We start from the raw sequence: 24,473 nt of genomic DNA on the forward strand, positions 1-24,473 counted from the left end.
GGTTGAAGTGTTCTCCAATTGGTTTTTGAATGTTACTATTCTTGACGTCTGATTTGTGTCCATTTATTCTTTTACGTAGAGATTGTCCGGGTTGGCCAATGTACATGACAGAGGGGCATTGCTGGTACATGATGGCATATATCACATTGGTAGATGTGCAGGTGAACGAGCCTCTGATCGTGTGGCTGATGTGATTAGGCCCTATGATGATGTCCCCTGAATAGATATGTGGACACAGTTGGCAACGGGCTTTGTTTGAAGGATAGGTTCCTGGGTTAGTGTTTTTGTTGTGTGGTGTGTGGTTGCTGGTGAGTATTTGCTTTCTTGCAGTTTAGAGATCTGGAGGAGATGCATGGGAGATAATCATGGCTAACCCACTGCCTGCTTGTGACTTGCTGTGGTAGCTTTCAGCATGAGATTTTCTTGGGCCTAGAAAGAGGATAAATATAATGCGTACATTCTATTTATTCCCAAAGCTATCTGATTTGTTGGTGCAGGGTGGCTTGTGTTAAGAAACAAGGCTTGAGTGGTGCTGAGAGTTGAGATTTTTGACAGAATTTGGGTTTGAATTAGAATTCCTAAGTGATAAACAGCTTTGACGCTCTACTCTATTTTCTTCCCTTTGGAGTCAAGGGGACATGTGATGAAAGAAGCTTTAGAATATTGATGTGTGCGCGCCTCATTTGCTTGATCTCTTGACCCAATTGAAGTTGTGATTCTTGCTTTGTGGGGAAAAGTCGTGGCAATGCATCCAGAGGTAGTTTATACCATTTCAACTCCTCCAGTGTCACGCTGTCAGCCCTGTCTCAGAAGTGTGAGACCTGTATTTACTCGGAGTAATATCTATGTCCAGCTAGCCCTATATCTGCAACTGATGGAAGACAAGTTGACATTTGGTGCTTTCATTATAAACCTTTTAGAAGGCAACACCATAGTAGCCTTTGGGGTGATAAAAGTTCAGTGATTTCCAGTTTCCAATCACTGGCTGAGTAAGACACATCTCGCTTCCATTCCTCCTGCAAATAATCATAGCTATCCAAATTCTTCTTTTCAGGGTTTAAAATTTTTCCCTAATAAACAGCATATTACTACCTTGTGTGCGTCGAGGACATACACTACCATGCATAGGTTTTTAATCTGGAAGGCTGTATCTTTGATGCCTGCATTTTGGGTTGTATTATAAGTGAGTTTCAAGTTTGCAAAAGAGAATTCTTTCTGAAGTTGGTGGTTGATGGCCAGATTTTTCAAAGGTTCTGGGTACCTGCAGCCCCCATCGATTTCAGTAGAATTTCTGAACATCATGTAATGAATGCCTTTCCCTTATTATCCTGATTATTCTTTATTTCTGTGCTTCTGGATGTCATGTATATGTGTGCATGGTTTTTCTGTGATTTATTTTTTTTTGAGGAGGAAGAGGGCGGGGCGGGGAAGATTCATAACATTGAATAAGCAGGTGCAAGTTCCATCACTGTAGTTGACTCTACTAAGGGCTTGTCTGCACCCAAAAATAGCTTTGATTCAGCAGTCTGTGACCAGCCTGAAGCATGGGTAAATTTTTGTTAGCATAATTGTTGCAAACACTTGCATGTCCTTGTCTAAACTTAAAACTCGGCCCCAGAGCACCAACACAGCTATACTGATTGCTGAATCGTGGCTTTCACAAAGTGTAGACAAGGCCTCCGTGAGAAGAAAAGATAAAAAGTTAAGGGAAGAGGCTGAATTTGCTTGTGATTCTGAATTTCAAATCTGCGCATCTCCTCCCTACTTCTTGCCTCAAAAAAGTTTTGAAAAGTAGATGCATTGTTGAAGCATTGTAATACCCAAATGTGCATATAATGCTTCATATCTTTTCTTAAAAAACAGAGTTCTCCTTCTTCGATCCTAATGATGCAGCATGCCAAGAAATTCTTTTCAACCCTAAAACATCAGTTTCTGAATTGTTCGCCATCTTACGGCAATGGGTCCCACAGGTCCAGCAGAACATTGATATAATTGGAAATGAGGTGAGGAATGAAGGAGGATTCCTGAACAGTTTCAGGGTTAAAGAAAAATGGTATAGTGTTGATAATGTTCAGAACTGATCTTATTCAACAGCCGAAATAATAGGTTCAAGAGATTGTTTTTGCCTTATAGCACGTAGCTACTGATCAGCATACCAGTGATACAGGCACCAATCACAGTAGAGGTGACGTTCAGCTATCTTTGCAAAAGAGAAGGAAGATCAGTATATAACTATTCAAGAAAATTGTGAGAAGGAAGCAAGGGAGGGTTGAAGAAACAAATAGAGAAGTTCTTTTTGGAACTAAAATGATTAGGATTTCCCATCTTCCACTTTTCTGTTTCCAGTAACTTTTAAAATTCTGACAAACTAAATTAAAACTAAGTCAGAAGTTAAAGGTGGGACTTCCAAAAGCATCTAAGTCACTTGGAAGCTGAAGCCTTTTTTCTTATTTCATCAGGTTTTGTAGGCTTTTCCAGATATTCCCGACTGCATTCTTCTTACAACATTATAACTACAGGTTTTAACAGGGTACTGGGGGACCAAAGGATTAAAGTGTGGGCGAGGAAGTGAAATTAGTGTTTTAAATAGATTTAGTTTTCCTGGGCTGCATTGCATCTGAACTGGAAAAGTTAACTCTTCAACACATTAAAGCCAAGCTGTTGCTAATGATGGAAAAATTATTTAAAACCTGTAAGCACTAAAGGTTAATAATGATATTTAGTCATTTGTTTCTATCCATTTTGCTGAGTTATGTATAGCCACAGTAGAACCTCAGAGTTACGAACACCTTGGGAATGGAGGTTGTTTGTAACTTTGAACAAAACGTCATGGTTGTTCTTTCAAAAGTTTACAACTGAACATTGACTTAGTAGAACTTTGAAACTTTACTATGCAGAAGAAAAATGCTGCTTTTAACCATCTTAATTTAAATCAAACAATCATAGAAACACTTTCCTTACCTTGTTAAATGTTTTTTAAACTTTCCTTGTATTTTTTTTTTTTTAGTAGTTTACATTTAACATAGTACTGTGCTGTATAGTGTTTGCTCTTTTTTGGGGGGGGGGTGGTCTCTGCTGCCTGATTGTGTACTTGCTGTTCCAAATGAGATGTGTGGTTGACTGGTCAATTTGTAACTCTGGTGTTTGTTACTCTGAGGTTCTACTGTACATTGCACTGGTAGTCCACTTTAGCAAACTGCTTTGCTAGTCTCCACACAACAAATGCATAAGTCCATGTGTGAAAGCAGAATTTATTCAATAATTACACCAGTCATGTGCTGTTTTTCTGCAGATCATTAATAGAGGCTGCAGTGTGAATGATAGAGATGGACTGACTGATATGACTCTCTTACATTACACCTGCAAGTCAGGGGCTCATGGTATTGGTGAGTAAAGAAAAACAGAAATTAGAAATGGAACTGTTTGCCTCGATAAATCACAGAGTCTACCCCTCTTCCGTTTCAAAATTGTTCCTTATAGTAAATTTGCTAGTGCTTGGCCTTAACTTTTGTAAACATTTTATTTGTATAGTGCCTTAATGGCTATTAGAAGGGATGATGCAGTAATTATTGTATGTATTAATACCAATTAAAAAACCTAAACATAACTGAGAGGTTTCTCACTTGGTAATATTGAAATCTCAGGCTCCTTGGGAGAGAAAAGGAATCTTCGGTTGCATTTCATGCACATTTATAGGAAATAAGAGTGCCTTTAGCCCTCTCTTTCTTGATGACTCCTATTGGCTTCTATCAAAGTACCTTTTTACACTGATACTGAACCCAGTTCTCCACTCTGCTCCAGCAAAAGGGTGTGGGGTGGCTGATGGAGCTTTAACTTTGCTGGTAGAAGGTTTGAAAATTAGGCATTGTGGAGCCTCACTCCACCACCTCCCTGGCCTGCCTCTGATGCCCATGATTCCTTTCTTGCCTAATCCGCAAGAGAGCCTTTTTGTAGCAAAATGTCTTTCTCTAGGCTTTGCTCTGTGTAGCCATAATTTGGAATACAAATGTTTTCTAATGCATTATATGTGATATCTAGGCTGGTATATTTATACCACACTATTAAACTCTTACCTAACATTTAAAACAACTTCTAAAAAAAGCTGCTTTGCAGGTGATGTTGAGACTGCTGCCAAATTCGCCTCTCACCTTATTGATCTGGGTGCAGATACTAGTTTGCGTAGTCGCTGGACAAATATGAATGCTTTGCATTATGCTGCCTACTTTGATGTTCCAGAACTTATTAGAGTTATTTTGAAAAATGCAAAGCCCAAAGGTAGGTATTATCAAGTATCAGTTTTCTTAGATAATATGCCATTCTGTCCTTCCGTTAACCCCACTGATCCATCCAGTAAATGGGGTTGTGTAGGCATAGATGAAGCTGCACTTTCCCATAATTTTTTTTTTAAAGTTATTTCTCATTCTCTTTAGTTTGCTTTTTTGGTCCATTTTCTCTGAACTGAGTTTATGCTGTAGTGCATAGGCCAGGTTGTTTTTAAAGAAGAGAGAGTATGATGGGATCAGACTTCGTAAATAGTGAATGAGAAGTAAGGGAATGGCTGGGGGGAAGGGGGGAGCGGAGGCGGAGAAAGGGTAATAGAGCGTCAGTTTACTCACCTCTAAACATTTGCTGGCAGAGTGAAAGAGCAGATGTGGAGAAACGAGCACAACTGTTCTATTTGTGAAATCTGAGGCTTTCTGAGGTGCCCTTGTGATCAAGATTCAGAAAGGAAGAAGCAGGCTATGGGGTAGATCAGTTCTGGTGAACATAACAGAAGGTGAAAAAGATGCATGCTGCTAGCAATTGGAGCCGCTATTGACGTGTTCATATGTCTCACCTCTACTGCCCATTTAAAAACGAAGCAACTAAAGTGTCATATCTGAGATAGTAGAATGGGTGCAGATTGGGATGGGAGACCTCACTGGTAGTTATAAATGCATTTAAAGTTCTGCAAATAATAGTATAAATTAATAATTAAAGTCTAACCCATTATATTAATGCAAAAGGTAACTGACACTGGTTTCTGAAGCAGAAGCCAATATTACTGTGTTCCTAATCTGCGTGAGTATCTACACCAATAAACAGTTTGCGCATTGTACTAAATAAACATCCTTCTGGTTGTGCTGTCTTGTGGAATTGTCAGATGCTTCTTTTTAACTAGCTGTAATTAAAAAGACTTCATTTTAAACACTGAAAAGGTATCCTTTTATAAATATTGACAACTCAGTACCCCATTTCATCTCTTAAAACGTCATGTAGACACACAGGGTTTGTTTACCCGATCTTGTATAAGGAATTGTCAGAGTATTAATCCATAAGCATAGATGCTAGTGACTGCTTTAGCATTTCTCAAAAACAAATGGAGGGTGGGCAGGCACTCATATCTAGGGGTGCAATTAAAAGGCAAAATCCTGACTTCTGTTGTTGTAGGGAGCTCCTTTCTCGCTGAATCCCTGATGCTGCTTGAGGAAAGCCTGGATCTTTCCACAGTGCTCGAACACTAGCCAGAAGTCTCCCTTCTAATGTGCCATATCTCCTGAGAGTGTAAGGGCCACAAACTGTAGCCAGCAACAAGAGACAAACCACTATTGCTCATGTTCAGAAGAGCAGTCAGCATCATGTTGCAACAGCCACCCTCCCCCTGTCTCTTCATGACCTGCAGCATCAGAATGGCTCTTGTGCCAAACACCTGGCCTCATACTTGTTCAGTTCTCCTGCACAGCGGTTCCAAGGAAGGTCAGGGTTTTGTCCAAATAAAGAAAACATATAAACAAATAAATAACTTGCACCTCATCAGCTCCCACATGCGTAACACCCACAACCTAAGAATAATGTGATTGCCCTAAGATGTTTATAAAACAACCTGTCTGATACAGTTTATATTAGTTGACGTAATGTGTCAGGAGGTTTGGATTAGTGTAAGAGATACTCTTAACATTTTGGGAACAAGACTTAATTGGGCAGACTGTTCCATAAGAATGTGGTTGCTCTTTCATTTCAGATCTTGCAGAGAAACAAGTGTGCATGTACAAACAAAACATTTTTTTTTTTTTTGTTTGCCGTGAGCTGTATGGAGGGACCCAAGTGTACCTTGGAGGGGTCCCTACTTTACCTGTTCTGGAAAAAAAAGTCACAAGATATATGTAACCTTTCAAGCAAAAGGTGTAATGAGTATGGCATGAATTTAGAGACACTCTTCCAAAGAAGAGCCAGTTACCACATGAGCTTGATTTACTGCAGCAGTAAAATGCCCTGCATGCCTCCATATAACATTCTCAATTCTAAGAATTTTAGAGTGAACCTATATAGAGAACTGGTTTATCCTCAAATTGACAAACGTATTCAGATATGAGAACTGTTTCATTCCTTGGGAATGAAATAATGTTTTTATGTGTCATGCTTCTGGTATATAATCCCATATACATCATTCACAACAAACTGTATTGCTACATATTTCTTTCCCTTCAGATAGTTCCCAAGTAATGGTACAGGGCACCCAGTTAAGCTGGAAATGTGTTTAAACATGCCTTCAGGTTTTGTCTATGTACTTTTGTTTTCATATATGTTGTGACAGGTTTCAGAGTAGCAGCCTTGTTAGTCTGTATCCGCAAAAAGAAAAGGAGTACGTGTGGCACCTTAGAGACTAACAAAGTTATTTGAGCATAAGCTTTCTTGAGCTACAGCTCACATCATTGGATGCATGTAGTAGAAAATACAATGGGGAGATTTTATATACACAGAGAACATGAAACAATGGGTGTTACATACACACTGTAACAAGAGTGATCAGGTAAGGTGAGCTATTACCAGCAGGAGAGCGGGGAGGAGGGGGTGGGAAAAACTTTTGTAGTGATAATCAAGGTGGGCCATTTCCAGAAGTTGACAAGAACGTCTGAGGAATGGGGGTGGGGGTGGGGAATAGTTTTACTTTGTGTAATGACCCATCCACTCCCAGTCTCTATTCAAGCCTAAGTTCATTGTATCCAGTTTGCAAATTAATTCCAATTCATCAGTCTCTCTTTGGAGTCTCTTTTTGAAGTTTTGTTTTTTTTTTGAAGAATTGCGACTTTTAGGTCTGTACTTGATTGACCAGGGAGGTTGAAGTGTTCTCCGACTGGTTTTTGAATGTTACTATTCTTGACGTCTGATTTGTGTCCATTTATTCTTTTACGTAGAGACTGTCCGGTTTGGCCAATGTACATGGCAGAGGAGCATTGCTGGCACATGATGGTATATATCACATTGGTAGATGTGCAGGTGAACGAGCCTCTGATCGTGTGGCTGATGTGATTAGGCCCTATGATGGTGTCCCCTGAATAGATATGTGGACACAGTTGGCAACGGGCTTTGTCTGAAGGATAGGTTCCTGGGTTAGTGTTTTTGTTGTGTGGTGTGTGGTTGCTGGTGAGTATTTGCTTCAGGTTGGGGGGCTGTCTGTAAACAAGGACTGGTTTGTCTCCCAAGATCTGTGAGAGTGAGGGATCGTCCTTCAGAATAGGTTGTAGATCCTTGATGATGCATTGGAGAGGTTTTAGTTGGGGGCTGAAGGTGATGGCTAGTGGCGTTCTGTTATTTTCTTTGTTGGGCCTGTCCTGTAGTAGGTGACTTCTGGGTACTCTTCTGGTTCTGTCAGTCTGTTTTTTCACTTCAGCAGGTGGATATTGTAGTTGTAAGAACGCTTCATAGAGATCTTGTAGGTGTTTGTCTCTGTCTGAGGGGTTGGAGCAAATGCGGTTGTATCGTAGAGCTTGGCTGTAGGCAATGGGTCGTGTGGTGTGGTCTGGATGAAAGCTGGAGGCATGTAGGTAAGCATAGCGGTCAGTAGGTTTCCAGTATAAGGTGGTGTTTATGTGGCCATTGCTTATTAGCACCGTAGTGTCCAGGAAGTGGATCTCTTGTGTGGACTGGTCCAGGCTGAGGTTGATGGTGGAAAATTGTTGAAATCCTGGTGGAATTCCTTAAGGGCTTCTTTTCCACGGGTCCAGATGATGAAGATGTCATCAATGTAGCGCAAGTAGAGTAGGGGCATTAGGGGACGAGAGCTGAGGAAGCGTTGTTCTAAGTCAGCCATAAAAACGTTGGCATACTGTGGGGCCATGCGGGTACCCATAGCAGTGTCGCTGACTTGAAGGTATACATTGTCCCCAAATGTGAAATAGTTATGGGTGAGGACAAAGTCACAAAGTTCAGGCACCAGGTTTGCCATGACATTACTGGGGATACTGTTCCTGACGGCTTGTAGTCCATCTTTGTGTGGAATGTTGGTGTAGAGGGCTTCTACATTCATAGTGGCTAGGATGGTGTTTTCAGGAAGATCACCGATGGATTGTAGTTTCCTCAGAAAGTCAGTGGTGTCTCGAAGATAGCTGGGAGTGCTGGTAACGTAGGGCCTGAGGAGGGAGTCTACATAGCCAGACAATTCTGCTGTCAGGGTGCCAATGCCTGAGATGATGGGGAGTCCAGGATTTCCAGGTTTATGGATCTTGGGTAGCAGATAGAAAACCGCTGGTCGGGGTTCTAGTGGTGTGTCTGTGCGGATTTGTTCTTGTGCTTTTTCAGGGAGTTTCTTGAGCAGATGGTGTAGTTTCTTTTGGAAACCCTCAGTGGGATCAGAGGGTAATGGCTTGTAGAAAGTGGTGTTGGAGAACTGCCTAGCAGCTTCTTGTTCATATTCTGACCTATTCATGATGACGACAGCACCTCCTTTGTCAGCCTTTTTGATTATGATGTGAGAGTTGTTTCTGAGGCAGCGGATGGCATTGTGTTCTGCACGGCTGCGGTTATGGGGCAAGTGATGCTGCTTTTCCACAATTTCAGCCTGTGCACATCAGCGGAAGCACTCTATGTAGAAGTCCAGTCTGTTGTTTCGACCTTCAGGAGGAGTCCACCCAGAATCCTTCTTTTTGTAGTGTTGGTAGGAAGGTCTCTGTGAGTTAGTATGTTGTTCAGAGGTGTGTTGGAAATACTCCTTGAGTCAGAGATGTCGAAAAGAGGATTCAAGGTCACCACAGAACTGTACCATGTTCGTGGGAGTGGAGGGGCAGAAGGAGAGGCCCCGAGATAGGACAGATTCTTCTGCTGGGCTAAGAGTATAGTTGGATAGATTAACAATATTGCTGGGTGGGTTAAGGGACCTACTGTTGTGGCCCCTTGTGGCATGTAGTAGTTTAGATAGTTTAGTGTCCTTTTTCTTTTGTAGAGAAGCAAAGTGTGTGTTGTAAATGGCTTGTCTAGTTTTTGTAAAGTCCAGCCACGAGGAAGTTTGTGTGGAAGGTTGGTTGTTTATGAGAGTATCCAGTTTTGAGAGCTCAGTCTTAATCTTTCCCTGTTTGCTGTAGAGGATGTTGATCAGGTGGTTCCACAGTTTCTTTGAGAGTGTGTGGCACAAGCCGTCAGCATAGTCTGTGTGGTATGTAGATTGTAATGGATTTTTTACCTTCAGTCCTTTTGGTATGATGTCCATCTGTTTGCATTTGGAAAGGAAGATTCTGTCTGTCTGTATCTGTATGAGATTTTCATGAAGTTGATAGAACAAGAGTGATCAGGTAAGGCGAGCTATTACCAGCAGGAGAGCGGGGTGGGGGTCAGAGGAATCTTTTGTAGTGATAATCAAGGTGGGCCATTTCCAGCAGTTGACAAGAACGTGTGAGGAACGGTAGGGGGGTGGGGGGATAAACATGGAAAAATAGTTTTATTTTGTGTAACGACACATCCACTCCCAGTCTTTATTCAAGCCTAAGTTAATTGCATCCAGTTTGCAAATTAATTCCAATTCAGCAGTCTCTCATTGGAGTCTGTTTCTGAAATTTTTTTGTTGAAGAATTGCCACTTTTAGGTCTGTAATCGAGTGACCAAAGAGATTGAAGTGTTCTCTGACAGGTTTTTGAATATTATAATTTAGTCAGTGTAAAATTCAATAAAGGGGTAATGCTAATAACCTCAACGTGTGTCACTAAGTTTCGAGGACATGATGGTGGTCTGCTAGATATATTTGAAGGCTTTCATTTAAAAAAAAAAAAAAAAGACTGGATTTTCAGAGGTGCTGAACACCTGTAGGTCTCATTGACTTTAGTTGGTGATATCGGTATTCAGCAACTCTGAAAATCAGGCCATATATGGACATGGAAATGTCTGGTTGATAGCCTAACTAGGCATGCAAATTTGCCTGGTCTTATAGATGGATTATCTTAGATATTTTACTGATAATTTCAAGCTTATATATAAAGGTACCTAGTTCACATTGGTGTAGTCCCATTTCAAACAGGACTATGTTAATGCAAAATAGATACCTTTTAAAGTATGTCAGCAGGGTCTACATGGGACAGTTAGACTGCAACACATTAGAGCACTGGTGTGCTTTGGTGTGCCATGTACACAACCTTTTTGAAGTTAGATAGCTCAGAGTTGAAAAGTTCTGTGTCCATTTTCATGGCTACTGATTCAAATTTGAACTAGATTAGTAATATCTGAAAGTCATATGAAGGTTGCTTGGTACCATAAGTGAAATGAATTGGCGTTGTGGACAAATGTCCACATCCTGAACTGGCACCCATTTTGTTAGCCTCTGTGTTGATGCCAAAGATAGATTGGATATTGAGACTGAACTCTTTTCTATTAGCTAAAAGTAATTGCTCCAAAAGGAGGTTGAGGCACATTGGGATAATCTAGGGGAATTTGTATTATACTGTACCTGTTCTTGATTGGATTATAACATTTCATTCTGTAATCTGTCAATCTAAGACCCTTTACTATCACTAATTCATTTGCTTTTTATGAAGTAAATAAGGGAAGTGGAGGTGCAATCAGTGTTTGTCCAATAAAAAAGAACACAGTTGGCTGGAAAATACAGCTTTTTCCAAGTTTTTACCTGTTTAAACAATGAATAGAAATATAAATGTACAAGCATTTTTTTACTTACCCAGAATGCTCAGTCTTATGTGCTATCTGCTATTTAGCTATTAGCAGTTAGCGTTATGCAATGACAGGAGTTAACTAAGTTAGAAGACGGTAGTTTGTAAAGAATATATATATATGTGTGTGTGTATATATATATATGATTAAGGAGGGGTGCTACATAAAATCACCATTCATCAGCATCTGGGTTACAGAAGATAGTGCTTATTTATATGTTGAAATGTTTCAAGTAACACCTCTTCCATTCTCACTCGTGATGTTTAATTGCAGATGTGGATGCCACCTGCAGTGACTTCGATTTTGGAACAGCTTTGCATATTGCTGCGTTTAACTTGTGTACTGCAGCAGTGAAGTGTTTACTGGAACATGGAGCGAATCCTGCCTTTAGGGTAAGGTGTAAGATTTCAGATGAACCAAAAGGATGAAAAGTAATTATTTTGACTGTTTAATGTTGCTGTAGCCAGGTTGGTCTCAGGATATGAGAGACAAAGTAGGTGGGGTATCTTTTATTGGACCAACTTCTGTTGGTGATGGGTTCAAGCTTTCAGACTACCCAGAGTTCTTCATGTCTGGGGAAAGAAATCAGCGTTTCTGTGCTAAATACAAATTGGGACACAGTTAAGCATAATGGGTAACTTTAGGAGGTCCCTTGAAATAAAGTGGGCAATAAGGGATAGATTGTTTATGCAAAAGGGGTTTGATGTGGGCCATTGAGGGTTAGCAGGCTGCTGTGTGTTAGGTTGTTGTAATTAGCCATGTCCTTGGTTTTAGTGCCTAGCAGTGTTACGAATTTAAGTTTCCTGGCTTGCCTTTTGAAGGTGCAAATTTGTCAAGTTTTCTTCAAGGATATAGTGCTGAAAGATCAGATATGCAGTGATCGCTTGTGAAAAGTGGTCCATAGGTGTTAGGGATTTTTTGTCTTTTATGATTTTCCTGTGTGAGTTCATTCGAGAGTGTAGTGATTAATTTGACTGTCATTTAAGAAAACTTGTATGCAGTGGTGTTGTAGCCGTGTTGGTCCCAGAATGTAAGAAAGACAAGGTGGTTGGTGAGAGAGACAAGCTTACACAGAGCTCTTCTTCAGGTCTGGGAAGTGTATTTAGCGTGACACTCTGAATACAAGGCTGAACAGATTGTTTAGCATAAGTAGTTAACACATATTTCAAGGGACCATTCAAGGTGAAGTGTCCAGTTAACACCTCTCCAGTCATAGGGAGGAAACAAATGGGGGGAGGAAGCTGGAGAGTGTGGTTATCTGAATTCTCTGTCCTCATTGGAAACCTGCATAACACCTTCAAAGGATGAGTCTGGGAGCTTACATTTGTAATTTTGCTAGATACTAAAAATCATGAACTAAACACATACATTGAATTCATGGCTTTTTACAACAATCTATAATGACCTCCTCTCCTCCCAGCTTTTCTTTTTCTTCCTTTCCCACTATGATTTGAGAGGTGTTAGCTGGTCACTTCACCTTGAATGGTCCCTTGAAAGGTTCTTTGTAAGATGTAAAAAGAACAGGAGTACTTGTGGCACCTTAGAGACTAACAAATTTATTTGAGCATAAGCTTTCGTGTGCTACAGCCCACTTCATCAGATGCACAGAATGGAACATATATAGTAAGAAGATATATATATACATACAGAGAACATGAAAAGGTGGAAGTTGACATACCATCTCTAAGAGGCTAATTAATTAAGATGATCTATTATCAGCAGGAGAAAAAAAACTTCTGTAGTGATAATCAGGTTAGCCCATTTCAGATAGTTGAATGTGTGAGGATACTTAACATGGGGAAATAGATTCAATTTGTGTAATGACCCAGCCACTCCCAGTCTCTATTCAAGCCCAAGTTAATGGTATCTAGTTTGCAAATTAATTTCAGTTCAGCAGTTTCTCATTGGAGTCTGTTTTTGAAGCTTTTCTGTTGCAAAATTGCCACCTTTAAGTCTTTTACTGAGTGACCAGAGAGGCTGAAGTGTTCTCCTACTGGTTTTTAAATGTTATGATTCCTGATGTCAGATTTGTGTCCATTTATTCTTTTGCGTAGAGACTGTCCGGTTTGGCCAATGTACATGGCAGAGAGGCATTGCTGGCACATGATGGCATATATCACATTGGTAGATGTGAAGGTGAACAAGCTCCTGATGGCGTGGCTGATGTGATTAGGTACTACGATGGTGTCACTTGAATAGATATGTGGACAGAGTTGGCATCGGGCTTTGTTGCAAGGATAGGTTCCTGGGTTAGTGTTTTTGTTGTGTGGTTGCTGGAGAGTATTTGCTTCAGGTTGCAGGGGCTGTCTGTAAGCGAGGACTGGTCTGTCTCCCAAGATCTGTGAGAGTGAGGGATCATCTTTCAGGATAGGTTGTAGATCTGAAGAGGTTTTAGTTGGGGGCTGAAGGTGACGGCTAGTGGTGTTCTGTTATTTTCTTTGTTGGGCCTGTCCTGTAGTAGATTCATAGATTCATAGATATTTAGGTCAGAAGGGACCATTATGATCATCTAGTAGGTGACTTCTGGGTACTCTTCTGGCTCTGTCAATCTGTTTTTTCACTTCATCAGGTGGGTATTGCAGTTTTAAGAATGCTTGATAGAGATCTTGTAGGTGTTTGTCTCTGTCTGAGGGGTTGGAGCAAATGCGGTTGTATCTTAGAGTTTGGCTGTAGACAATGGATCGTGTGGTGTGATCTGGATGAAAGCTGGAGGCATGTAGGTAAGTATAGTGGTCAGTAGGTTTCCGGTATAGGGTGGTGTTTATGTGACCATCACGTATTAGCACAGTAGTGTCCAGGAAATGGACTGCTTGTGTGGACTGGTCTAGGCTGAGGTTGATGGTGGGATGGAAAAAGGTGCCACAAGTACTCCTGTTCTTTTTGCGGATACAGACTAACACGGCTGCTACTCTGTCATTTGTGAGATGTGTATAACTACTTATGCTAAATAATCTCTTTCACAGCTAAATACAAGGTGACACTCTGCATATGCCTACACAGCAATTAAAAACCCATGGCTGGCCTGTATCACCTGACTTGGCTTGCAGGGCTTGGGTAACTGTGAGCCCCAATGTCTACACTACACCATAATTGAACAGTCCCTTAGCCTGCGCCCCATGAGCCTGAGTCAACTGACACGGGCCAGCCATTGGTTTGTAATTGCAGCATAGACATACCCACTGAATACATTTACCAGACCTGAAGAAGAGCTCTGTGTAAGCTCAAAAGTTTGTCTCTCTCACCAGCAGACCTACCTTGTCTCGTTACACTTAAGAAAAATAGCCAAACACACACACACAAAAGTAACAACCAGTCCTGGATTTTGGTCAGTTGAAAATGTATTATATTGAGTGGTACTGCCTGAAAATCGTTGGTAATTAATTTTGGAAGATTTTCCTTTTTGGGCAGCTGTGATCTGTTATGTATCCAACCTTAGATTTCTGTCAAGATCCAGTTCTGTCTAAAGGTCAGTTTAGTCACATTCCTCAGATTTTCCCATTACTGTATGTATGCCTGTCTTTTTATTGTTTAGTGCTCCTTTGTCCCCTAAAGTAGCCATTATCACACAGCTGTACCTCTGTTCAGAAACACAGGAATGCAACCTAAGATCATCACAAATGCTGTGTATTAATCGTCTTGCCCTAAGCACATGAGCCCAAACACAGTCTCTCTGACAGATCTGAATGCCGCTCGTGTATGGGGAAAGAGTCTTGTGGTGGCTGCTGAACCTGAATCTCCCATATTGCAGATTAGTAACTCTGACTTTGTCCTGAAGGAAACCAGAGTGGCTTCTGCTACAGTGGCTCCTAAGAAAGAAAAGATTTAGAGTTATGGAAATATTAGTGTGGGATTTTGGTATATTTGATATATTTATCAATGTGTACATTAAGAATAGTGCCTTGTTTGCCCTTATACTTCCAATTGTATGGCTTTAAAACAGTTTAATGGGAACCTCCTCAACTCGTGATCCCTGGAAAAAAGGAGAGATTTTGGCCACACCTATCATAGTTAATGGTCTACCACAAGCTCTTGCGTGTTTTCCTTCTACAGCTGTTCTGCTAAAAACAATAGGTCTGTGGCAAATTATGGGTGTGCCTGGACCACGTTACTAAAGAGAGAAAATGAAAGAGCTGCTGTATTATTTTAAAATAATTCCATAAGCTCTTTGATTTGCTCATCTTAAGAATTGCATAGTGGGTCAATCTTCATACTCCATCAGTTGATAGTGTGTATACTTAAGCCTTGGCTATGCTTGAGCGTTATAGCACAATAAAGCCGCCAAGAGCTCTCCACCTTCCGACCCGTCCACGCTGGCAAGGCACGTAGAGTGCTCTGACTCCGCGGCTGGAGCGCTCCTGGTACTCCACCTCCCCAGAAGGAATAACCTTTGTTGCGCTCTTGCTGGAGCGCAACGGCGCCAGCGTGGACTCCTAATGCGCTCTGATTGGCCTCCGGAAGTGTCCCACAATGCCTGTTCTAGCCACTCTGGTCATCACTTTTGAACTCTGCTGCCCTGTTCTCAGGTGAGCAACTGTCAGACCTGCCCTTTACATTTCCTGGGAATTTTGAAAATCCCCTTCCTGTTTTCTCAGCCAGGCGTGGAGTGCTCTCATCGCGTCCTTCCAGGCAACCATGCCTCCACGCATCAGGCGATCCCCAGTATGGAGCAATGGCGAGGTGCTGGACCTCATCAGTGTTTGGGGGGAGGAAGCTGTGCAGTCCCAGCTGCGCTCCAGCCATAGGAATTACGATACCTTTGGGCAGATATCAAGGGCCCTGATGGAAAGGGGCCATGACCGGGACGCAGTGCAGTGCAGTGCAGGGTTAAAGTGAGGAGCTGTGGAATGCCTACCGCAAAGCCCACGAGGCAAACGGCTGCTCCAGTGCTGCCCCCGTGACCTGCCGTTTCTACAAAGAGCTGGACGCGATACTTGGGGGCGACCCCACCTCTACTCCAATGACCACCATGGACACTTCCGAGCCCAGCACAGCAAGGGGGGGGGGGGGAGGAGGAGGTGGATGAGGATGAGGATGAGGGAAATGCTAGTAAGGGTGCTGAGGCGGGGAGAGACACCCCGGAATCCCTAGATGCATGCAGCCAGGAGCTCTTCTCGAGCCAGGAGGAAGGCAGCCAATCACGGCGGCCGGTGCTTGGGGAAGGACAAACACCAGAGGAGGTTCCTGGTAAGCGGCATTTTTTTCCGGGAAGGAAGCTCTTTGGGCAAGGAGGGTTTGGGATGTTTGCATGCCTAGATGCAGAATAGCGCATTGATGTGGTCTATCACATCACGGTAATCGGCATCAGTGATCTCTTCAAAAGTCGCAGACAGAACGTGGGCAATGCACCTGCACAGGTTTATTGGGAGAGCCAGCGTGGTTCTTGTCCCAGTCAGGCTATTGTGCTATACTGTACGCTCGCTTTGGGACAGGCAAAGTATGGTTTTGTATGGACTGTGATTGCCCTCCATAAGTGCGGGGGAATCATTGCTCTGTCTGGTGTGTACAATGCTTCCTCTGTTAAGTGTTGCATTTTGCCTGTATAGGTGCAACCTTGAGATCTCAGCCACTGGTGTTATCACTGGCCGACAGACTGAGAGCACTCAGGAAGAGGCCCCGTAAAAGCAAAGAAGACATGCTGCAGGAAGTGATGCAGCAGTCTGTGGAAGAGAATCGAAAGGCACAGAAGTGGAGGGAGAGTGAAAGGAGGATCCGCCAGAAGAATGGGGATTGCCAGCAGCAAAACGCGGTGCTCCGGCAGCAAAGCACAGATTGGCTGATCAGCATAATGGAGCGCCGAGCAGACTCTATCCAGGCGCTCGTCGCCATGCAGGCAGAGCACAACTACGCTCGCCACCCCCTGCAGCCCTTGTCCCAAAACTCTTTCCCTTGTGCCCCCATATCCCCTCCAACCCACTTTGCCCCACATCTGGGTTCTTACTGCTCCCAGCTGCCTCCTACACCCCTAGCTTCACCATCCACCCATGAAAACTACGACCCTTATCCACTGCACTTAACCCCCCTCAACATGCCTTATAGCCATCCTGAAGTGCAGCACTCAGTGCACAGCACTCCAGACAGGATTCCAGAGTATGAAATCAGGACATATTCAAGTCTGTGGGTGAACCGGTCCCCACCCCACCCCCTTGCCATTGTGGTATTGCTGTGTTACTTTGTTTTTATTTCAAGAAATGAATTTTCTTTGCAATAAATGGAGTTTTTCACTTTGAAAACGTACTTTATTAGTGCATAAAGCAAAATATACCTTAGCCCAGGAAAGCAAAAAGCACTACAATTCAGTGTACCAAACACAGCCACTGCACTTAACTCCCGTGCAGAGCAACAGACATAACTGGTGGCTTTCAGCCTCAGATTGCTCCCTCAAGGCATCCCTAATTTTTGCAGCCCCACGCTGGGCCCCTCTAATAGCACTGCTCTCTGGCTGTACAAATTCAGCCTCCAGGTGTTGAACCTCCGAGGCCCATGCCTGAGTGAAGCTTTCACCCTTCCCTTCACAAATATTTTGGAAGGTACAGCACGTGGATATAACCGTGGGGATGCTACCTTTGGCCAAGTCCAGCTTTCCATAAAGAGAGCGCCAGTGGCCCTTCAAACGGCCAAAAGCATGCTTGACAGTCATTCGGCACTGGCTGAGCCTGTAGTTGAACCTTTCCTGGCTGCTGACCAGGATCCCTGTGTAGGGTTTCATGAGCCACGGCATTAAGGGGTAAGCGGGGTCTCCAAGGATCACAATGGGCATTTCGACTTCCCCTATGGTGATCCTCTGGTCTGGGAAAAAAGTCCCGGCTTGCAGCTTCCTGAACAGTCCAGTGTTCCGAAAGATGCGTGTGTCATGCACCTTTCCGGGCCAGCCTGCGTTAATGTCAGTGAAACGCCTAGGGTGATCCACAAGCTCCTGGAGAACCATGGAGAAATACCCCTTCCAATTAACCTACTCGGAGGCTAGGTGGTCTGGTGCCAGAATAGGAACATGCGTCCCATCTATCGCCCCTCCGCAGTTAGGGAAACCCATTTGTTGAAAGCCAGCCACAAGGTCATGCACGTTACCCGGAGTCACAGTTCTTCTGAGCAGGATGAGATTAATGGCCCTGTAAACTTGCATCAACACAATTCCAGCGGTTGACTTTCCCACTCCAAAATGGTTAGTGACCAATCGGTAGCTGTCTGGAGTTGCCAGCTTCCAGATTGCAATAGCCACCCACTTCTCCACCGTCAGGGCAGCTCTCAATCTTGTGTCCTTGCGCCGCAGGGTGGGGGCGAGCTCATCACACAGTCCCATGAAAGTGGCTTTTCTCATCCGAAAGTTCTGCAGCCACTGCTCATCATCCCAGACTTGCAGAACGATGTGATCCCACCACTCAGTGCTTGTTTCCCGAGCCCAAAAGCGGCGTTCCACGGTGGAGAGCATGTCCGTGAATGAGACAAGCAATTTTATGTCATATGCGTTACACGACTCATTATCCTCGTCCGACTCCTCACTGTCACTTTGGATCATAAGGAATAACTCGACTGCCAAACGTGACGTGCTGGTGAGACTCGTCAGCATCCTCCTCAGCAGTTCGGGCTCCATTCCCACAGACCGAAAGGGAAGACAGAGTGCACCGCACAGAAACCGTTGAAAGATGGCGCCAAATGTGGACGGAAACACAGGGATTGTTGGGATGCGAAGCGATGCATCACGGGGCGTTGGGGCAGGATCCAGAATGCCCCGCACCCCCACCCCCTTCCCACAAGCCACAGTGCCAGAATGGGAAGAGGTGCTCTGTGGGATAGCTGCCCATCATGCACCGCTCCTAATGCTGCTGCAAGTGCCGTGAATGTGGCCACAGCAGTGCACTTGTAGCTGTCAGTGTGGACAGACGGCAGCGCTTTCCTTACTGCGCTCTCCAAAGGCTGGTTTAACTCAAAGCGCTCTACAGCTGCAAATGTAGCCCAGCCCTTAGATTTCATTGTCCATTTGGAACTAGACTAAGAGCATCAATGTTTTTCCATGCATAGAACGTCTGTATTCTAAGGCCTGTCAATACTAAAGTACAGCCATGTACTTGAAGCCAGTTCATGATGCTCTCATTTGCACTTTGGGGCAGGGACTGTCATTTATCATGCTTTTTACAGTGAGTCTCAACCTGGATCTCAACCTGGTATCCTTTAGATGCTCTCATAATATAAATGCTAAATAATAATCTGACCTGGATTACCACAAGCATAGCTAAATTGTCCATGGGGCAACTGTTTTCACATACAGCCATGGCTACCTTGTTGGTGTCTGCTGTAGCTACCAAACAGTCTTTGTATCCTACCTTCTAGGGAAGTCTAGGTAGCCTTTTCATATTGCTTTGAAATAAAGTTTCCAGGCTGCATGCATGCAGCACGTGGACAGTGTGCTCTGGGATGCACCAGCACATAACTGAGAGACAGGAGGACCAGGTAACTGGGCTACAACTATGTGGGCAACTTAACCACTGAGAATGAAGCCTTGCCAGCTCCTTAGTTACGAACCAAATACTAGGCATCCGATGTTGTGAGGAGACACGAGCCATGTTCGAGCCAAGCATATCACAACCTAGTTAAAAACCTCGTCAAAAATTGTAGCATAGACCATGGTTTGGCTCACCATATCAGATTTGGTGCAAGTTGGTAATGATGGAAAGCCATTGCCAGCTAGTAGCTTTTTAGTGGGCTGCTTTTGGTCAACTAGTTCCAGGGACTGTATACGATATACTACTTTTTTAACGAGCAAATATCAATTGTATTAAGGCCACCTGGAGAATCCTTAGTTCGTGTGCCAGCGATGGCGTGGAAACTTTCAGAACATCATTGCAGTCTATTTTCTTAGTCCTTCATAACATGCACTTTAAAATGCTGTATTTTGTCTCAGTCAAATGCCTGTTTAATATTTTTATATATGCATGTTTGAAAATTTTGCCTGCTGGTTACTAACAACAACAACAAAAATGGTAGCAAGGGGATTTTAAATCTTATACGTGGACTCTACTTCTGCACAGCCAAGTTTTGGCCTGTCTTTATGTTAAGTCTTTTAATTATTCTACCTTGTTTATATAGAATGATAAAGGACAGATTCCAGCAGACGTGGTTCCTGATCCGGTAGACATGCCATTGGAGATGGCAGATGCTGCAGCAAGTGCAAAAGAAATCAAGCAGATGCTGTTGGATGCAGTGCCTCTGTCATGTGACATCTCAAAGGCCATGCTTCCAAACTATGATCATGTCACTGGCAAGGCCATGCTTATGTCACTTGGCTTGAAACTAGGAGATCGTGTTGTTATTGCAGGACAAAAGGTACGTGAGCAAATTTGAAACTGCACAAGTAATCTCCTGTGAATGGGGCATTTGTAGTATGTTTGAAACTGATTTCTTATTTGTAAATGTAAAATAACTTCTGGAAGGTATGAGATGTGGATGACAGTAGAGATGCGAAAATATTTCCATTGCTGGAAAATAGGTGGAAAGGAAAATCCCCTCATGAGAAGCTGAAAGCTTATGTAGTAGTGAAACTTTTTCACTGTTGTGAAAAGCAGGTTTTGGCAGGCAAAATCTTTTTTTTTTTTTTTTTACCTGCAAACCCTTCCTTAACAGTCCATCATAATAAATAAGTGGGTCTTAGTCTTTATGGGGTATGGATCCAAAATGCTGCCAAGGCTCACAAATACCATCCTGATCTTGTGACAGGAATTTATATTGCTTAGAATTAATCTAGTTTCCATTTCCAGAAACTGGTAAAAGGTACATTTAATTCTGCTTAGTAGGTTAGTTGTTTAATTTCATTGGTGCAATGCAGCTAACATCTCCTTTGATGAAACACTGCCGTGTTATAGAGGTAGGAATATAATCTAAGGAGCAATGAGTAGTACTTTAGTTAAATAACTGCAGCTCAAATTTTAATGGCTTTAAACTAGATAAGTTTGGAAACTTGTTGTTCTACTGGTAGCTATATTGGTATATATGAAGTCATATACTTTTTCCTCTTCTTGTAGGTAGCAAGGACTTAGAAATGATTTAAAAGCAATAGGATGTTTTTAAAGATTGCCATAAGCACACATGCAAAGTTTGCTGAAACATCTATTTATAAGAGCAGAATTCAGCATTTGGGTTTTCATGCACCTGTGACAACAGTACTTGCATATTTGATTTTTCTGATATTAACTTTAGATTTATAATTTGTTCTTTTCAATTCAAAATCTTTCCCTCGCAATGTATGAAGCAGCTTCCATTTTGAATTTGCATTTGACATGTTACTGAAATTGGGTCAGGAAAGGTGACACAATCATTAGCTATACAAAAGGTATGGTAACTGAAATATATACAAGAAACTGCTTGTTCTGACAAGAGAATTAACATATGAAAGTTGTTTAGCCAGAAACTATTACACAATGAAAGCGAAGAAGAAAATAACAGCCATCAAAAATGCTCGAGCTGCAAGTCAGTAAAAGCTTCAGAACAAGAAGAAAGAAGTTTGTACTTATTTCAGTTACATACATAGAATGCTAGTTTTTATTTTGACATTGCACCAGAGCACTGAACATCTTCTGCAGAAAAGGACCTAGGGGTTACAGTGCACGAGAAGCTGGATATGAGTCAATGGTGTGCTGTTGTTGCTAAGAAGGCCAATGGCATTTTGGGATGTATAAGTTGGGGCATTGCCAGCAGATCGAGGGACGTGATCGTTCCCCTCTATTCGACACTGGTGAGGCCTCATCTGGAGTACTGTGTCCAGTTTTGGGCCCCACACTAGAAGAAGGATGTGGAAAAATTGGAAAACGTCCAGCGGAGGGCAACAAAAATGATTAGGGGACTGGAACACATGACTTATGAGGAGAGGCTGAGGGAACTGGGATTGTTTAGTCTGCAGAAGAGAAGAATGAGGGGGGATTTGATAGCTGCTTTCAACTGTCTGAAAGGGGGTTCCAAAGAGGATGGCTCTAGACTGTTCTCAGTGGTAGCAGATGACAGAACAAGGAGTAATGGTCTCAAGTTGCAGTGGGGGAGGTTTAGGTTGGATATTAGGAAAAACTTTTTCACTAGGAGGGTGGTGAAACACTGGAATGCGTTACCTAGGGAGCTGGTGGAATCTCCTTCCTTAGAAGTTTTTAAGGTCAGGCTTGACAAAGCCCTGTCTGGGATGATTTAGTTGGGGATTGGTCCTGCTTTGAGCAGGGGGTTGGACTAGATGACCTCCTGAGGTCCCTTCCAACCCTGATATTCAATGGTTCTGTAAACTGTAACACTTTCACTGTCTATATGGATGGAGTTTTCTAGACTTGGAGCCCTTTAGTCTGAAAAGATGCGACTAAAGTGCTGCACCTCCAATAGGCTGTCAGAGGCCAGAGTTTGTGGATATAGATTGTCAGTGGTCCCCAAACTTTCTACCTCACACCCCCTGTCAAGGTTCCTTCCCCACTCTTAACTCTAGGGTACAGATGTGGGGACCTGCATGAAAACCTCCTAAGCTTACTTTTACCAGCTTAGGTTAAAACTTTCCCAAGGTACAAATTAATTTTACCCTTTGCCCTTGGAATTTCCACTGCCACCACCAAACTTTAACTGGGTTTACTGGGAAACATAGTTTGGACATGTCTTTCCCCCCAAAATCCTCCCAACCCTTGCACCCCACTTCCCGGGGAAGGTTTAGTAAAAATCCTCACCAATTTGCATAGGTGACCACAGACCCAAACCCTTAGATCTTAGAACAATGAAAAAGCATTCAGTTTCCTTACAAGAAGACTTTTAATAGAAGTAAAAAAGAATCACCTCTGTAAAATCAGGATGGTAAATACCTTACAGGGTAATTAGATTCAAAACATAGAGAATCCCCTCTAGACAAAACCTTAAATTACAAAAAAGACACACAGACAGGAATAGTCATTCTATTCAGCACAGTTCTTTTCTCAGCCATTTAAAGAAATCATAATCTAACACATACCTAGCTAGATTACTTACTAAAAGTTCTAAGACTCCATTCCTGTTCTGTCCCTGGCAAAAGCAGCATACGGACAGACACAGACCCCTTGTTTCTCTCCCTCCTCTCAGCTTTTGAAAGTAAGTATCTTGTCTCCTCATTGGTCATTTTGGTCAGGTGCCAGCAAGGTTACCTTTAGCTTCTTAACCCTTTACAGGTGAGAGGATTTTTCCTCTGGCCAGGAGGGATTTTAAAGGGGTTTACCCTTCCCTTTATATTTATGACACCCCCCATTTGCCCCTGTCAGGCTTGCAGCCGGGGCCGGGAGCGGGGTTGTGGCTCCGGGAGAGGGGGACATGGACAAGAGTAAGGGGGCTGGGGCCACAGCTGGGGGCAGGTGTGGAGGGGGGGCAGCTGCTGTGTGTCGCTCCCTCCCCGCCTCCCCGTGAGGGTGGGCCTGGGCCTCAGTCACGCTCCCCCAAGCGTTCCTCCACATCCCTCTTGGGGAGCATGCCCCACAGTTTGGGGACCTCTGGATTAAGTAATCCTATAATAGTCAAACTTAAAGGGGACAGGTAAAACGGGGGGAGAGAGGAAGGAGGCTCTCCCCCTTTCTTGCTGCTTTCTGATATATAAAGAAGGTTAGTCTGAACAGTTCTGTTTAAATACATTTTTTAAAAGGGGGAGTGGGGAGGCTTCTGTTTGCTGAATTTCTAATGTTAACACTCCCTTCCCCTCCACCCCAATGCCTTATCTGCCCTTGAAATTATAGTGATAAACTAGCAACACAAAAGATTGAAAGCTGAGTAATTGAAAGAGGGAGATTTTTTTATTTTTAGTAAGACTAATTAAAAAACCGTAAGTTTTAAAACTGATTTAAATCCGCCATCTAAAACTGTTGGGAGAAAGGACATCTTTGTTGATGAGTCAGCGCCCTGCCCCTTAAAGTAAGGCTTGTGGGCTTGTAATACACATCTGCTGAGACCAGAAGAAGTCCACTGGCAAAATCAAAGAGGGCGGTCTCAATGCTCCTGATCCTTTTTTTAAAAAAAAGCAGGATCTAGATTCAAAACCAAAACAATTTTTTAGGCTTTTTTTTTTTTTTTTTGCATCAGCAAGAAGGAATAAAGGTCATGGACTCTTTGAAAATAAATTCCTTTGCAGCTTATCTTTAAATTTTAGGGGTAGTCTGAATGTGGTGGTTTGTTTTATTTTATAATCTCCCTCCCTCATTCGGTAGAGGCCTGTATTCTTCAGGATACTTAAGCATGTGCCTAACTTTAAGCAGGTGGGTTACCCTTTGAAGTCAAAATGAATGAACCCTGCTTAGTAAGACGTGCACTGCAGTATTTTGCTGAAGTGATGTCATTGTCTAATGGTACATGTTGTCTGTGACTCATTTCTGTTGTGATAACTGCCAATAAATACTGCTTTTGTTCAATCTGAGGTGACTTAGTCCTGTCTCTTATATCTTACAACACTCACTGGCTGGCATTCTTGAAGGAAAAGGATCTCTGCCCTCAAGGAACGCAAAGGAATGTGAAAGTGGCAATCATAGAATACCAGGGTTGGAAGGGACCTCAGGAGGTCATCTAGTCCAACCCCCTGCTCAAAGCAGGACCAATCC

The 24,473-nt window shown here is 42.9% G+C and overlaps 1 protein-coding gene across 2 annotated transcripts in view; it reads left to right on the top strand.

The window, feature by feature from the left end:
* CLIP4 (CAP-Gly domain containing linker protein family member 4) overlaps nucleotides 1-24,473 on the top strand; it is a 58,320-nt gene that overhangs the window by 14,159 nt on the left and 19,688 nt on the right. For both annotated transcript variants that reach the window (XM_084624861.1, XM_084624862.1), the window contains exons 4-8: nucleotides 1,864-2,003; nucleotides 3,293-3,386; nucleotides 4,114-4,275; nucleotides 11,185-11,303; nucleotides 19,993-20,229. In XM_084624861.1, coding sequence (XP_084480987.1) covers nucleotides 1,864-2,003; nucleotides 3,293-3,386; nucleotides 4,114-4,275; nucleotides 11,185-11,303; nucleotides 19,993-20,229 — 752 coding nt within the window. The remainder of the gene's footprint in view (nucleotides 1-1,863; nucleotides 2,004-3,292; nucleotides 3,387-4,113; nucleotides 4,276-11,184; nucleotides 11,304-19,992; nucleotides 20,230-24,473) is intronic.

Source organism: Lepidochelys olivacea (assembly GCF_965140295.1).
Source record: "Lepidochelys olivacea isolate rLepOli2 genome assembly, chromosome: 3".
Lineage (NCBI taxonomy): Eukaryota > Metazoa > Chordata > Testudines > Cheloniidae > Lepidochelys > Lepidochelys olivacea.